We start from the raw sequence: 17,997 nt of genomic DNA on the forward strand, positions 1-17,997 counted from the left end.
CAGCGCTTGCTGCTGTTTTTCTTCTTGCGCACATAGCTTTTGAGCCCGCTTTAAGGAGAAGCGTAACTGAAATTCTAGTGTCGTCGCGGAGTTAAAAAAAATATATACAGTATATCGATATATATTTCTCTTTATAGTTTTTAACTTCAACGAGAGTAAAGGTAGGAGATATTCTATCTTGCTTTGGTCTGTATTTCCAATGTGAAACAGTATTTTGAATTTGGACCAACAAAATGCACTCGTCGATTGTGCAATAATAAACCACAACTTCCAATCCCCAACCCCACCCTCCCCCGTTTCTATGTTACATTGTTATTATCACAAATTACCGTGCAAACCGATTACAGTACCTAATGTTACTCATGCTTAAACATCTTTAGCTTGTGAGATTTCAATCATGTTTTGATCTATTGTGATACTGTTTTTATCTTGACATATAAGATGTCATGTATTTTGTACATTTCCACAAAAATGACAACAGTATTTCCAGAGATGCTTGGATACTTTGTGCTGCCCTTTTCTAGGTGATGGCTGTTGCTGTCTCAAGGGATTTGTCAGTGCAGGTGCTTGAGGATCTGAATACAGTTAAACTAACTGAGAGACAGCAAAATGTGCATGATGCAAAACAGCGTGGACAACCCAAATGTATTGGGGTGAGTTCCGACTCCAGGCAAATAATCCCAATATTACTATTCTAACTGTGTATTGTAAATTAAAGTTTGTGTTTGTACACATGAATCACAGACTTTTTACATGCCTGTAGCAATGGTTAGCCTATATTACAAAGTGGTACATCCATCCATCCATGCATTTTATGATCTGCTTACCCTCACAAGGGTCGCGTGGCATCTTGGAGCCTATCCCAGCTGTCTTTGGGCAGTCGACGGGGTACACCCTGAACTGGTTGCCAGCCATTCGCAGGGCACACATCGACAAACAACCATCCGTGCTCACACTCACACCTAGGGACAATTTAGAGTGTTCCATTAGCCTGCCATGCATGTTTTTAGAATGTGGGAGGAAACCGGAGTACCCGGAGAAAACCCACGCAGGCCCGGGGAGAACATACAAACTACACACAGGAAGGCCGGAGCCGAAATCGAACCTTCCACCTCTGCACTGTGAGGCTGACGCACTAACCAGTCGACAACTGACAGCGCTCACACTCACACCTAAGGAGTGTTCCGTTAACCTGCCAAAAATGATTGGGGCAACCCCCCCCCTCCCCCCCAAAAAAATTCAAATAAACAAGACTCAGTCGTGATTTTCAGATAGTTGCGAAGACAGACCATTTCCCCATAAGTCGTCCATGTGTCTGTCCCCACTTCATCTGTGATTTTTACACAATATGAACCAATTTGAAGTGATGAAAATAGCTTGAGAATCAAATCTCTAAATGTTTTTAAGCATTCAAAATGTCTTAGAAATGAGAAACTCCGCCTAATCCCTTGCTTGTTTTGTGGAAAAGAGCCGTGCTTTGTAGATATGTGCGTAAAATTTCACTCGCCTGACTTGTGTGCGGGCAGAATGGGATCAGTTCCCAATCGGTGACGGTGTGGATGTGGGAGCGAATGGTTGTCCGTCTCCATATGTGCCCTGCGACTGCCTGGTGACCAGTTTGGGGTGTAGTCTGACTTTTGCCTGAAATCAGCTGGGGTACGCTCTCGTGACCTGTTCAGGATAAGCGATGTGGAAAATTGATGGATGTCTGAATGCAAAGTCATAAGGGGTCAGAATTTGAGGTGTCAAATTTGAAGATTCCGAGTTTTCCATGATGTTCGGAATTTGTATCCTATTTTTGAATGACTGCTATCATTGAAAAGCTTCCTAACACAGATCGCGATATCATGACATTTCAAATTGATTACTTAACTCCAGTCACGAAGAAAGTACAGTACAACCCAAATAACAAAAAATCATAAATCATGTTGTGAAAGCTACTATGAATAACAGTTGAAGTAACTGTTGAAGTGTTGAACTTCTGTTGAAGTAATATTTTCAATAGAACAGAACATGAAAACTACTTTTGATAAAGTACCTGTAATGTAAAGTACAAATGTAAAGTAATATAAGTAAAAAATACACCAAATCGGACAAAATAACAGCTATTATTGCTGTACACTATTTTTGTAATAGGTGCCATGCATTGAAAAGAAAATACTCACACTGCTTTACGCTCAATTTCCAAATGATCGACAGACTCCTTGTAAAGCTATACACGTTTATGGCAATTTTCTTCTCAGTGTCACACTGTCATAGGAGAAAACAGTTTTAGACACTTTTTTGGACTTTGCAATCAACCTGAGCACTAAAAATAAGCAACAGGTCATCTGTCGGTGTGGAGTACTATGGAGGAGCAGGAAGAGTGAGAATTAAAGGAGGCAGAGAAAGAAGACGTGGTGATGAAGAAGCAAGAAATGTAATACATATCATAAGCAACACATCCCAGTTAGGAGATATTTGTACTTGATCACATTTGTAAAAATTAGCATTGCAAGTGACTACAGATTACAGTAACATCACAAGGGACCTGGCAAACTGTAAACCCAAAAGATGTGGCTGCAAGTCAACCATTTTCCTTCAAATTTCACAGAAGCACAGAAAAATATAGAATAACTCTGGTATTTGGATTTGAAAATGGTTTTATTCACTTAAAAGCTTTAACGGTTCTAAATTCACAAAATGTTGACCGAGTACAATACAACTTGATCTTTTGAGATCCTGCTCCTTCGCGGGTTTTTCACTGATCGCGGCAGGGGCCCGGTCCCCATTAACTGTCCTAAGTGAGGGATCACTGGATATATTTTTAATAAACTCAGACCTAAACAAGCATGCAATTGTGTGGAATTAATGTAGCAAGTGAGAAGATACCAGCATTGGTGTTGTATTATGTTTCATGATAAATATATTGTGCATGGTCATAGGTGAGTCAGATAATGCTGGGCCTGATGATCATGTCCTACTCTATTCCACTGCACTTCATCAATGTCACTGAGGTGGTTTACCTGGGTGTGCCATGGTGGAGTGGCCTAGTGGTGAGTGTTTTTTTTTTTTTTTTACCCTTTTTGCTCAGATACCTCAGCATTCTGTATTATGGAATACTTTTGTGATGACAACGTTTTTGATTAGTCACCACAACCCAATTTATTCGTGTGTACTTGTGTGTGTGTGTGTGTTTACGTGCGTTTGTATTTACGCATGGCCAGTTTATAACGGCTGGAGTGGTTGCTATCATCTTGGACAAACACTGTACCACGAGGACTGTAAGTACTGCATTGTCTGTTAAAAATGCCTTTATTATTGTAATTTCACAACTACCACCTACCGGAAATGTGTTTCCCATAAATAACTTTGTATTACAATTATTATGTTAAAAAAATAACAATTCAAACTGATCTTCACACTTGAATCGGCCAGGGGACGGGGTGGGAGTGGGGAGGGGGCATAGCTCACCCTTTCCATGCCAACCCCGTGAAGTGTAGATGTAAAGAAGATGAGAAGTCATAGTGATGAAAGCAGATAAAAAAGGCATTTTACAAAAGAAAAAATCCTTGTCTCACCCCTCGGGTGGTGTCCGTCCCACATTCAGCTTGGGTCCTCCACCGGAAGCCAGGAAACTTGAAGGTTCTGCGCAGTATCCTTGCTGTTCCCAGCACTGCGCTTTCCTGGACTGAGATGTCCGATGTTGTTCCCGGGATCTGTTGCAACCACTCATCTAGTTTGAGGGTCACTGTCCCGAGTGCTCCGACCACCACAGGCATGACTGTCACCTTTACCTTCCAGACTCCCTCCAGCTCCTCTCTGAGCCCTTGGTATTTCTCGAGTTTCTCGTGTTCCTTCTTTCTGATGTTTCCATCACTTGGGACCGCTACATCCACTACAACGGCTTTCCTCTGCACTTTATCTATGATCACGATATCCGGTTGGTTCGCCATGACCATCTTGTCAGTTTGGATCTGGAAGTCCCACAGGATCTTCGCTCTGTCATTCTCCACCACCTTCGGAGGTGTTTCCCATTTTGACCTTGGGGTTTCCAGTCCATACTCCGCACAGATGTTTCGGTAGACTATGCCAGCCACCTGGTTATGGCGTTCCATGTTGGCGTTCCCTGCCAGCATCTTACACCCTGCAGTTATGTTTTGGATCGTCTCAGGTGCCTCTTTGCACAACCTACACCTTGGGTCTTGTCTGGTGTGGTATATCTGGGCCTCAATGGCTCTGGTGCTCAGAGCCTGCTCCTGAGCAGCCAGGATGAGTGCCTCTGTGCTGTCCTTTAGGCCGGCCCTCTCTAGCTACTGGTAGGACTTCTTGAGATCAGCCACTTGCGTTATGGTCCGGTGGTACTTCCTGTGTAGGGGCTTGTCCTCCCATGATGGTCCCTCTTCTAGCACCTCATCCTCTGTTCCCCATTGTCTGAGACATTCTCTGATTCCTGCTAAAATTTGTACTGAAATGCCAAATAGTGACGTGTGATAAAGAACGTTGACATTTTGCAATCCTTTTGTTACCCTGTTTACACTCACTTGAACAATAATTGAACAAACAACCAACAAATAGCTGTTTTTAAGCAGCGACAGGTTCAACAAAGGCTGAAGTGACAGCCGGAACAGTCAGCTTGTTCTCAGAGTTTTCCTCTTTACCAAAAAAGACCATGGTCTGGAAAAGAAGAAACTTAAAACCTAATACTGTATAACAAACAAATAGTTGAGTGATGACAAAACTAGGCATCCATCAATTGGTTGTGTACGAGTAATAATACGATGAAATGATTATGTCGATATGTATTGGGTTTCACTGTGGTAATGGCCCTCTCAGGGAAACGTAACTCCAAAGTGCGGGGATGAGATTGCTCTGCTTTTTGGCGGAATTCCGCTTTTTTCCAGTCAAAATGGACCTTTTTTATATTATTCCAAATCCGTTGAGAAAATTTTAGGGGTGGGGGGAGTTGGGTCTGGTGCTATTTCTGGGCTGTCGGACTTACTTGTCTTTGGCAGACTCAGGACTCGTAATGTTTACAAATAAAGTTTGCAAGCATCCATTTTGAATACCGTATTTTCTCGCGAAGCGTTAGTTTGTCATTACTTCGTATATGGGCTAAAACCAATGTCTTATTTGTTGTGATTGGTCGCTATATCGGCAAATGCAGAATCACAACCAATTCATGTTCGCCTTCCTAAACCCCTTTTCCGCGAATTCTGAATGGTTTTGCACAAGGGATGTAGCGTATTGAAATTACTTGTGCGTATAGTCTGTATTAAACAAATGCCGAATGTTATCGAGACTCGTGACAAAGCTCAAGTGCGTCAGATAGATGCGGATCTGAAAAACAAGTTTAGATGGGACTGGTTGGATAGAAAGCTGACGGTGTCCCCAGTAAGAAGCAGTGAAGAGGGACCATTTTTTGTGCTTGTGTCGGATTTCATGAAAAAGCTCGATGTCGCTGGTAAAGCTCTGTGTACAGTGTGTGACGATGTCATTCTATACGGAAAATGCATTCATAACTCATATATAGTAAACCGTTTGGGACTTGATCCTCTTATTTGTTTTCAAATCTCTGAATAATCTCGCGCCACCTTACCTCTCTGAGCTCATCCTCCCCTACAAACCTGCCCGGCGCCTCAGGTCTGTGGACCAGACTTTATTAGAAGTACCAAGAACTAAACTGAGGCTCAGAGGGGATCGAGCCTTTTCTGTTGCTGGTCCCTCCTTCTGGAATGACCTCCCACTGAACATTCGGCAAGCCTCCTCGCTGCCCATCTTCAAAACCCTCCTCAAAACTCACTTGTATTCTTTGGCATTCGACTCAGCATGACTTAGATTTGTTCTTGGTTTTACTGTTTGGTGCTTTCTACCGCCTTTATTACCGATTTGTCTTACTGTTTATTGTGCATGTTAAATTGCTCCATGTACAGCACTTTGTATGCAGCGATGGCTGTTTGAAAGTGCTCTATAAATACTGTTGACTTGACTTGACTAGACTATCACTGTATGAGGTAAGAATCAACAGCTTTTTGTCACATTTACACAACATTTTATGAATACAAGTAATGAACAAACCTTAAATATGGCAGGGAATGTGTTTCCTTTTTTAGTTTTGATTTTGAGCAGCAAATTTGAAGTTGCATGTTGGTGCTCACCAGGAATGCGTAAGCAAAATTGCACAAAGGCCTCTGTCAAATTTTCACTTGAATAAATAATGAACAATCTTGGGATTTTTTTTCTGTGAAAGTTTCAAGTAGTGTGTACATTGAATACACTTCATCTTTAGCATGTTTAATATAAAGTGCCAATTTTGTAAGCAAATAGGGAATGGTATTTCAACAAAAATGGTAAAATCTTGTTGATAAAATTAATGGTTTTAAGGCTTTAAAATCTCTAAAATCCATAAACTAATGTATGTACTCCACATAAACTTCTACTTTAGTATGAAGTGCCAATTTTGTAAGCAAATAGGGAATGGTATTTCAACAAAAATTGTAAAATTTTGCTGATAAAGTTAATGGTTTTAAGGCTTTAAAATCTCTTCTAAGGCTTTAAAATAGCTCCCGGGGGCTTTTCCCCCTGGGCCCCCATTCGGGCGTTGCCCCAGACTCCTGGGTGATTTTCAGATTTTTTCATCACGAGCCACTCTCATCCCTGAAAGTGGCCCGCGACACAAATGAGTTTGACACGCCTGTTGGAGAGGGTTCTTTCCATATGTGCCTTATGAGCCAGTACTCCAATGTGGCCATGCTTGCAAGGGCCCTTTATATCTGCTGGAAGTTGTAGTTTGTAAAAATTACAATTTTGTAAAAATTACTCCTGTTGTTATTTTATAAGTGCTTATAAGAGTCTATGCACAATGAATCACATCATTGGGTTTGTTTCCTGAAGTCCATGATCATCTCTACAGTCTTGAGCGTGTTCAGCTCCACCAGGTTGTGTTGGCTGCACCAGAGCACCAGCTGCTCCACTTGTCGGTTCACAGACTCGTCGCCATCTTTGAGGAGGCCGATGACTGTGGTGTCGTCAGCAACGTTGTTTTTGACAGCTGGGTGCGTTGAGGTGCAGTCGTTCGTGAAGAGGGAGAAGAGCACCGGAGAGAGGACGCATCCTTGGGGGGCCCCAGTGCTGATGGTGCGTGTTGATGATGTTGTCCTTCCCATCCTGCTCGTCAGGAAGCTGAGGATCCACTGGCAGATCATAGGGGAAACACTGAGCTGGAGAAGCTTGGAGGTGAGCAGTTCCGGAATGATGGTGTTGAACAGAGCTGAAGTCCATAAACAGCATTCTTGCGTAGGTCCCTGTGTTCCAGGATGTAGTGCAGCCCCATGTTGACTGCCTCTCCCACGAACCTGTTTGCCTGGTAGGCAAACTGCAGGGGGTCCAGCAGGGGTCCGTTGATGTTCTTTTTGTGGTCCAGCACAAGCTGTTCAAAGGACGTAAGACCACAGACGTCAGTGCGATAGGCCAGTAGTCGTTCAGTTCCGATATTGCTGGTTTCTTGGGGACTGGGATAATGGTTGACTGTTTGAAGCAGGATGAGACCTCACACAGCTCCAGGGTTGCTGGAGATCTGTGTGAAGACCGGAGCCAGCTCGTCAGCGCACATATTCAGGCGGGAGGGGGAACACCTTGTTGGGCCCCGCAGCCTTCTTGATCTTCTGCTGCTTGAAAAGCCATCTCACGTCCTGTTCGCGGCTCTTCAGGGCAGAGGATGAGCGCGGGGGTGTGAATAGGGTAGTTTCTGGTGGGGGTGGGCAAGTTATGAGAAATGGGGGTGTCCTTTTCAAATCTGCAGAAAAACATGTTTAGATCATCAGATAGTCTCCTTTTGTACCCTTGTCCTGGAGGTTTAATCCAACTGACTTCAGACTTGGGCACCACCATCTCCACACCTGGAATGTCATCATGGAATAAAGGTATTCAGAATACTCTTGAACAGGGTTGGAGCATCAAATTTCGCATTTCATATTTTCTACTCCAAAATAAAGGAATTGCTACCTCCCCTGTACATGACCCACCAAAAAATCCCAACATTTACGTATACATTAAAAGTTGTGGCATGATGTTAACAATATGACAATCTTTTTTTTTTTTTTAATTTCTCTGGTCATTGGAATTTCAAATTAAATAAACATTCATATTTTCTTCTTCTTTTTCAGTACCAGGCATCCTTGATGGTGAATGTTCTTTCCACAGTGGTGTCAGTTATTGCTGTGATTGTTTATTCTGTGGATCTGGACAAACATCCAGAGGCATCATGTGTCAAGAAATCGGATGGAAGCTGTAACGTAAACTTCTACGCCACGGTGTGTATTACTTACTGCGTTTGCTTTCCCTCAACTCACCAACCTCAACTCACCAGGAGTCTAATTCTAATGGTATAGTTATAATATGATTTCAGCCCTACGAGGGCAAATGCTATTGCAAAATGTAAGCCGATCCTAAGGCCTGATAACTGCAGAGGGTCGTGTCAGGATGGGCATCAGGCTTAAAACTATGCCAAACAAATATGAAAGATCAGCTAAAGAATTCCGTTCCAAATCCGTCACGGCCTAGGTTAAGAGGAACCCCTTAACGCAGGGGTGGGCAATTATTTTCCCGGAGGGGCCAAATGAGAAGCAGAAAATATTGTGGAGGGCCGGGCCAAAACTTAGAAATAGAAAATAAAGAAGATAGCACAATGTCTTTGTATGCCAGTAATAATGTAACATTCTCCTCCACCATCACACTCAGCACCGGTTCTCCTCAAGGATGTGTACTGAGCCCCCTGTTGTTCACACTCTACACGTTTGACTGATTAAAAAGACCAACGGGCCAGATCCGGCCCGCGGGCCGTAGTTTGCCCACCCCTGCCTTAGCGCCTTTAGTTTATGGGCGGTGGTCAAACTTCAGCAACTGTGAATCAAAGAACGAGAGCTGGAAAGCAGGTTGATCATCAAAAAGAGAAGAGGAAAACAGAGTTTAGACCTGAAAACGGGGCCTTTGAATGTTTGGACAATATCAGAAAAGGTTGAAGAGTTGATTGGAATGGTGATTTAGGAGAATGGTATATTGTTTCTCCAGGAGACCAGGTGGAGATGCAGGAAGGCAAGAAGCTTAGGGACAGGGTTCAAATTGTTTTAACAAAGTGTTGATCGGAAAAGATATGGAGTACGGCTTATTTTAAGGTGAGAATGAGTTAAGAATGTTCTGGAGGTCAATAGAGTGTTGGATCGAGTGAAGAGATTGAAACTTGAACTCAAGGGTGTTATTTTCATTTAATTAGGGGTCCCACAGGTAGAACAACCACAACTGAAAAAGAAGCTCTAGAAGGAACTGGCCAACATCGTCCTGGGCATCCCGAGCAGAGAGAGAGTCTGTATTGGTTCAGATTGTAATGGAAATGTTGGTGAAGGAAACGGGGTGATGAAGAAGTGATAGGTAAATTTGGTATCTAGGAAAATAGCAGATGGTGGCGAACTCTGCCTTAAGGATGGACATGGCTTTACCAAACACTTTCTTCTGGCAGACTCTGAAACATATTGTCCCCTACAGGATCAGATGTAGGAGCATGCGGGTAGATTACATCTTGTGCCGATGATGTAATGTGTAGTTTACTGAGTTAAACGCAGTGCTAAAGGGACAGTGATGGAGGGAGAGTCCATCAATAAGACAAACCTCAGAATCAGAAGGAGCTTGGTATATTTTGCCATGGAACAATGGACCAGTTTTACACCACCAAGCAGGGTCGTCAAGATTGCATGTGAGTTCAGTTGAGGAGACCCGTTCAACAGTGTCCCCTGGAGGATCTTATGAGGACTGCTCCAGAAGTATGAAGCGCTTTGATAGGCTGTTCTGTGCAACTGTTGTTAAGTGTTTGGTCTACATTGCCAGCAGTGAGTCAGAGTCATTCGAAGTAAAGGGTTGGAGTCTGTCAAGGCTGCTTTTGGTCATCTTTTTTTTGTTCATGACTTTTATGGACAGAATTTCTAGGCGCAGCCGAGGTGTTGAAGGGGTCCGATTTGGTGACCTCAGTATTGCACCTATGCTCTTTGCACATGATGTGGTACTGTTGGCTTCTTCAAGCCGTGATCTCCAACTCACACTGGAATGGTTCACAGCCAAACGTGCAGCGATTGGGATAAAAATCAGCACCTCCCAAATCTGAAACAATGGTCCTCAGTCGAAAAAGGGTGGGGTGCTTTTTCCAGGTTAGGGATGATATCCTGCCCCAATTGGAGGAGTTTGAGAATATTGGTGTCTTGTTCACAAGTGTATTCACAAGCCAGATATCGACAAGGGGATGAGTACAGCGTCTGCAGAGATGTGGACTCTGTGTCGGTCCGTCGTTTTTGATGTGGTTCTGTTGGCTTCATCAAGTCGTGACCTCCAACTTTTATTGAACCCTTTCACAGCCGAATTTGATGCAGTTGGATTGAGAAGCAGCAGCTCCAAATCTGAGAATTTAGGACGAGAAAAAGGTTGATTCAAGTATCTTTTGGTATTCATGAGTTAGACCGGGGGTCGGCAAGATGCGGCTCTGGAGCCGCATGGGGCTCTTTAGTGCCGCCTTCGTGGCTCCCTGGAGCTTTTTCGAAAACAAAAAAAGATGGGGGAGGGAAATGTATATTTTTGTTTTAATACGGTTTCTGTAGGAAGAAAAACATGACACAAACATTTTTAATGTTTTCCAATGCTGTAAAAATGTGTAGAATAAATATTAAATTTCAACGTTTCTGTCAACGAAGATTTGCGTCATAGCCTGCTACACACGTTTCTATTAGCAGGGCGGGATGCAAGGCAGGTGCCTGTTGCAAAAAACAAACAAACAAACAAACAAAACAGCGTTTCATGTACAATTCACCGAGGGTACTGGCAAAGAATGAGAATGTGAAGGGCCGAGAGAAGCATTTTAAACGCGACTCGTAAGCTACGATAGTGAACACGCTGCAAAAGTGCGTCCCATGCCTCCGCGTCAGGTCTTGACGAAGGTAGGTAGGCATGCGTTGGTAAGTAACACTGCAAGTGCGTGTCGATCGCGGTAGGTTGGTTGATCGAAAAGTAGATCTTTGGTCAAAAAAGGTTGGGCACCCTGCTCTACAGGATGCAGTGCAGGGAAAAAAGGCTCATTGTGTATTTGTAGCCAACTTAGTCATTTTGACAGTAGGCTTAATATAGCTCACATACAGTAGATACATACAGCATGTGTGTTCTTTGTTATAAGGCCTTTATTTATTTTTTTATTTTGCGGCTCCAGACAGATTTGTTTTTTTGGTCCTATATGGCTCTTTCAACATTCTGGGTTGCCAACCCCTGAGTTAGACTATGTATTGGTCTGTCGTGGTGAAGAAAGAGCTGAGCTGAAAGGCAAAACACTCAATTTATTGATTGCTCTACATTCCCACCATCAACTATGGTCATGAGTTGTGGGTCATGAGTGAAGGAAAAAGGGTCAGACAAAATATACAGGGTCAGACAAAATGATCTGACACATTTGTAGGTTAAATAAAAGCCAAATAAAGAAACAAAAAGTGTTTTTATTTTTGAAAAGTACATAAAATGCCATTCTGTTTCATTATGTTTTAAAAATTAAAATTTTGGCGGTGCGAAGTCGGCCGGTTGATGTTCATTTCAATGCAGATCCGGTAGCTCTGAAATTGGTAATTCATAAGATCGTGTTTCAAGCTGGTATGGGATCATCCAAGATTGACGTTCAAACGAAGCGCTCGTTGTGTTGCAGTTACATATTTGTTTGTTTTGATAAACGTTTCCACACTGAAAGCGCGATGCTCACCAGTCCAATTCATCATGGCAGCAACTGAAAAAGAAATGAAAAACAATGGCATTATAAAGAAACAAAGCAAAATAGCATTGTATGAAAAAAAATGGCATTATATGTACGTTTCGAAAATAAAACCCCTTTTTTGTTTCTTTACTTTATTTGCCTTTTATTTAACCTAAAAATGTGTCAGATCATTTTGCCTGACCCTGTACAAGCAGCCAAAATGAGTTTCCTCTCCAGGTTGTCCAGGCGCTCTCTTCAAGATAGGTTTGGAAGCTGATTTGAGAGGGGCTAAGATATTGATAATAATAATAATAATACATTTTATTTATAAGCGCCTTTCAAAACACTCAAGGACACCTTACAATCAAACAAGAGCAATAAAACCACAGATAAAATTATAAATAAAAGAAGAGATGAGTTTAAACTGAGTATGCAATTTTAAATAGGTGGGTTTTGAGATGAGTTTTGAATGCGGGAAGAGAGTCAATATTACGGATGTTGGGTGAGGTCCAGAGTTTGGGGGCAGAGCAGCTGAAAGCTCTGCACCCCATGGGCAGAGGGTACACAGAGGTGGAGGGAGGCTGAGGACATGAGGGAACTAGAGGGAAAGGAAATTTGAAGAAGGTCAGACAGATAGGGGCGGGCAAGGTTATGGGTGGCTTTATATATAAAGAGGAGTATTTTGAAGTGAATCCTCAACTTGACAGGGAGCCATTGGAGCTGATGGAGGAGGGAGATGATGTGATGGAAGGAGGGGATTCTAGTGATGATACGGGCTGAAGAATTCTGGACCAGTTGAAGTTTATGAAGGAATTTGTGGTGGACACCGAAAAGAAGAGAAATGCAATAGTCAATACGGGAGGTGATGAGACTGTGGACAAGGATAGCAGTGGTGTGAGGGGTGAGAGAGGGACAGAGACGGTTGATATTGCGTAGGTGGAAATATGCAGACCGGGTTATGTTATTAATGTGGGAGTGGAAAGATCAAGTGAGCTATCAAGGATGACACCCAGGCTCTTGACCTGCAGGGAGGGGGCACAGTGGAGTTATCAATAGTGAGAGAGAAACTGTTGGTTTTGTGTAGGATGGATTTGGTACCGATGAGGAGTTCCGTTTTGTCGCTGTTAAGTTTGAGGAAGTTATGTGTGAACCAAGATTTAATTTCTGAAAGGCAGTGTGAGAGGGAGGAGGGTGGGAGGGAGGCGTCGGGTTTGCTGGAGAGGGAGAGCTGGGTGTCATCTGTGAAGCAGTGAAAGTGTATACCAAATTTACGGAAAATATTGCCAAGGGGGAGAAGGTAGATAATGAAAAGGAAGGGTCCCAGGACAGAGCCCTGTGGCACACCAGAAGAGACGGGGAGGGACTGTGAAGTGGAGGAATTGAGTTGGATGAACTGAGAACGCCCAGAGAGATAGGAGTGAAACCAGTGTAGGGGTGTGTGAGTGATGCCTATGGTGGAGAGTCTATTAAGGAGGATGTAGTGGGAAATTGTGTCAAAAGCTGCACTCAGGTCGAGGAGGATGAGGATGGAGATTAAATCGGTGTCCGCTGCCATAAGAAAGTCGTTGGTGATTTTTATGAGGGCTGATTCTGTACTGTGACGGGGACGGAAACCAGACTGGAAATGTTCGTAGAGATTGTTATGGCTGAGGCGAGAGTGAAGTTGAGAGGCAACAATTTTTTCAAGAAGTTTGGAGATGAAAGGAAGGTGAGAAATTGGTCGAAGGTTATTGAAATGGTTGGGATCTGAAACAGTTTTTTTCAGAGGAGCCGAGGTGCTGGTGGATTTTATTGACTTTTTAAATAACAAATAGGAGCAGAGTGTTGCAGGTGTCAGAAGAATAAAAGTGTGTGTGTGTGTGTGGGGGGGGGGGGGTACGGAGACAGAGTGAAAAGAGTGTCCTAGTATTTCCAGTATTAGAGCAGATGAGTCCAGAGTAGTATTGTGATTTGGCTTGAGAGATGGAGTCCTTGTAATGGGAAAGTTGAGCTGTGTAGATGTCCTTGTGAACAGTGAGACCAGTTTTTCGGTAGAGTCTTTCAAATTGTCGAGTTTTGGATTTAATGGAACGGAGATGAGGGATGAACCAGGGGGCAGACCGAGTGAAAAAGACAGAGCGGGGCTTGACAGGAGCGAGCGTATTGAGAATGTTGGTGAGGTCCGTGTTGTATTGGGAAACCAAAACATCAGGAGAGGTGTCTGTGTCCGGAGTCAGGCTGGCGATCCTTGCAGCGAGATCGTAAATGTTGATATCTTTGATATTACGGTAAGAGATGATGCGGGGTGATTTGAGATGATGTGGCTCAGGCATGTGATCAGGATGCCTCCTGGAGGCTTCTCAGGCGAGATTTTCCGAGCACATCCCACCGGCAGCAGTACCCAGGACAGGCTCGAGAGACTGTCTCGGGATGTCCTCGCAAGACAAAAAGGGATTTTGGGGAAAGAGAAGTCTGAGGCTCCCTGATTAAACTGATACCCCGCGATCCTGAACCCACAAAAGGCTAAGAAGATGGATATATGAGATGTTTTTTTGATTTGTCGATGAGTTGGATTCAAAACAAAACACAAAATTCCACCTGCTTATTCAAACACAGGACTGTCTTTCAAACTAACATTGCAGATTATGATTCCGTTTCCTGGTTGTTTCCGTAACATGATAGAGATACTTAGGCTGTTTCCATGGAGGACGACAGAAATTTGAGAACATTAACTTTTGAAAATCTGAAATTCTGATGATTTTAACAATTATAAATTATAAGCAATTATTCGGTTGTCAAAATAGGTATCAATTGATTTTAATAATTGATTTCATGTTATTACTTGTCCCAGCTCTAAAATAAATGTGGTTGCTGGCTTTCCCAAAATTATTGAAGCGCTAGATTTATTTTCTTGAACTAGGAAATATGTCTCTTCTACTAACATTTCCAATTGGATCTCTTATGTCGTAAAACCCACTTTTAAATTCTGTTGTCTGCACCAATTTTAGACCTGTTGCAAACATCGTGCATGATCTGTTAGCCTGAGTGAACACTCAATTAGTGCTCACTAATTTTGGAATATTAGTAAAAAATGAGTAGTATAGAGTATAGTAGCGACATGCCCATCACGCAATCTGTATAGACAACTCAATGCACAAAATAGCACGTGCTCTTTTTGGTCTTAGTTCATGACCTTCATCTGATGCAGTGTGACGAATATGTGTCTTGGTACAATTACAGTATATGACTATATTATATGAATGTTTCTTTTTGAACAGCGCCTGACCAGAGGGTTGAAATTCTCCCTCCTGCTCTTCACCATGGCACAGACTGCGGGCTCTGCCACTCTCTGCTTCTATCTGTACAGAATGAAGTATACCTTTGGATTGTACAGTGTAAGACAAGGTCTTCGTTGTAGATATTTGGGTGCAAGCTTAAAGATAGATTAATAAATATGAATTGTGCTGTAAGGTATATGGACAAATGACAGGTTTACATGTGGCCCTTTGTTTTCTTTTAAATCTAAGGCCAGGTACACACATAAAGACAATTGGGCTGTTTTTATCCCAATTTTGCCCCTTTCTGACCAAGGAAGATAAAAGGCCAATTATTTTATGTCTTCAAAGATTCTAAGGTGTGTTTAGGGTGGATTTGTCCTTTCCTGATCATAGGGTCTCAAACTGGTCAGGACCAACAATCTTATATGTTAAACTTGTTCAGTTGTCATGACCAAACTTCTTCATGTGTGTGGGGAGACAACGACTCTCAAGTTATCTGACTCTGCGGGGACCACTGCTTTACTGGAACTGACGGCTTGCATGCGAATAAACACTTATACACAAATAATAAATAGATAACAGAGAGCATGTCTGAAAAATAAATATAAGGGAAAATAGGTATAGACTCCAGCATTCAATATATGTTTCGAATATACACCATTTGGGATATAAGGGGTGTTCACACGGCAAGATTTGATCCGGTGCTACGCCGGGGCTGCCCCAGTAGAGCGTTCACACGTGCAAATTAGCTCCGGCGTAGCCCCGGAAAACAGCTTACACCGGACCAAATTTGATCCACCTCAGGGAGGTGGTTTAAAAATTTGCTCCGGAGCAAATGCTTGTTAGCGAAGCAGCACCGGTGTAAATTTGCACGTGTGAACTCAACTGGGTTAAATTTGCTCCAGAGCAAATGCTTGTGAAGACTTTACATACGGCGAGAATGCGTTGCTTTCGCGCTTTGTCGGACTTCCGTCATGTGTTTGTTTAATAACGACACAAGACTTGGCTGGTAACATGTTTCCTTTTGTAGGAGACTGGACTGTCTCTGAGTTGTTTGTGTAGTTTGTTCCTTTGTTGTGTGTTCACAACCCCCCGCCCCCCATATACTTTATTTTGTGATTTCCTCTCTTGATTTTCTGTTTGGCGCATTACATATTTGCTTTTCTGAGTGTCAGTGAAGTCATCGTTGATTTACGTTTTCGGGGGCGGTCACTCTCGAGCTGAAGGCACGGAGACAGAGAAGGAGAAGGACGTGCCTGTCCAGTAGTCGCTTGAGTTGTGTATACGTTTTAAAAAGAACCAACACGACAGCTCATTTGTTTTCTGTTGTTTTGCTCCGCTGCAGAAACTGCCGTGTGAACCGACGCTGTGCCGGTGCAGACACGCTCAGCGGCTTTGTACGTGTGAACGCTGCACACAATTTGCTGCGGTGCAAAATATATCGCAACAAAATACATCGGTGCAGCGCCGGAGCAAATGTGTGCCGTGTGAACACTCCTATAATGTCCAGTGGCTGCGGTTGCATTATGGATCCGCTAAAAGAAATACAATACAGTAGAATACAGTTTTATTTGTATAGAGCTTTCACAACCGCTGCTATTACATAAACTCTTCACAAGCATTTGCTCTGGAGCAAATTTAACCCAGTTGCGTTCACACGTGCAAATTTACATCGGTGCTGCTTCGCAAACGAGCATTTGCTCCAGAGCAAATTTTTAAACCACCTCCCTGAGGTGGATCAAATTTGGTCCGGTGTAAGCTGTTTTCCGGGGCTACGCCGGAGCTAATTTGCACGTGTGAACGCTCTACTGGGGCAGACCCGGCGTAGCACCGGACCAAATCTTGCCGTGTGAACACCCCTTATAACATAACATTGTAACGTGCTATTATTGAATAAGAAACAACACTCTATTCTGGACTGTTCATACTACTACCCTCTGTTTATCTGTTTGCAGTCTTTTACCGAAGCTGCTTCATCGATTCCCAGAAGACCCACCTGACCAGTACTCCATCTCAAGATGTAGTGGATTGTTTGATGAAAAAGTGTCACTATACACAATCCAAATAAGTGGCATGTAATTGAAAATACAAACCACTAAATACTCACACGTAACTGTAAATGATGCATTAGCAGCAACATCAACTGTTCCTCACTAATTTCACCTGACAATTGTGATCACCAGTGCGCCACTTTTTTGAAAACAAATTTTATATACTGTATATATATACTGTATATATAATTTTTTTTTCTTCTGGACTTTCTCACTTACCCATTTCCTGTGGCACCTGTGAATAATTCGTGCAAAAGGGTCAACTGCATAGCGACAGACACCCCCTGTGCCTGATGATATTTCATGATTTGTATCATATCTCATGAAGATGCAAATTACATGCCTGGATACATATTTTTCCCTACATGCGCTTTCCATTAAAAAACTAACACACGTTTGCAGAGTTGCTTTTTTTGATTCTTTTACAAATAATATCTTTTACACTTGGTCACTCAAGCTGTCCTCACTGTTAATGCCACTGCAAAGAGCCTCATTATGTTCTTACACCAGAGGGATCTTGTGGGGTGAAGCGCCAGGATGAAGAAGCCATCACCCAATAGCAGACAACAAAATACATAGTGATAATATAAACTATTATCCTAGTTGGTTAAAGCTTAGTCTTGAAGTTCACTGCTGATTTAAATTTAATCTATGCATTTGCTTCAGCTTATCTCGGGTCAGGTGCAGCAGTTTTAGCATGGAAGCCCAGACTTCCCTATCCCCAGTTACTTGATCCATCTCTTCTGGCTGGATCCAGTCATTCCTCGGCCAACCTGAAGACATGGTCTCGATTGTGTCCTGGGGCATCCTGAGGGCCTTGTCAAGGTGTGACATGCCCAGAACATGTCACAAGGGAGGATTCCAAGAGGCATCCGAATCAGAGGGCCATTGTTTCTCAATGCAGAGAGGTACAAGGTACAATGCTGTACTGTGACTGAGT

General features: G+C 42.9%; 1 protein-coding gene across 1 annotated transcript; it reads left to right on the forward strand.

The window, feature by feature from the left end:
• Positions 1-2: 2 nt before the first annotated feature.
• tmem176 (transmembrane protein 176) lies at positions 3-17,455 on the forward strand. Its single transcript, XM_086119474.1, has 7 exons — positions 3-161; positions 525-653; positions 2,925-3,035; positions 3,207-3,263; positions 8,145-8,291; positions 15,007-15,123; positions 16,962-17,455. Exons 2-7 carry the CDS (start codon positions 528-530, stop codon positions 17,004-17,006), a joined length of 603 nt encoding a protein of 200 aa, XP_085975600.1. The 5' UTR covers positions 3-161; positions 525-527; the 3' UTR covers positions 17,007-17,455.
• Positions 17,456-17,997: the final 542 nt, after the last annotated feature.

The sequence above is a fragment of the Hippocampus guttulatus genome, chromosome 9 (assembly GCF_054856545.1).
Source record: "Hippocampus guttulatus isolate MCC_2025c chromosome 9, RoL_Hgut_1.0, whole genome shotgun sequence".
NCBI lineage: Eukaryota > Metazoa > Chordata > Actinopteri > Syngnathiformes > Syngnathidae > Hippocampus > Hippocampus guttulatus.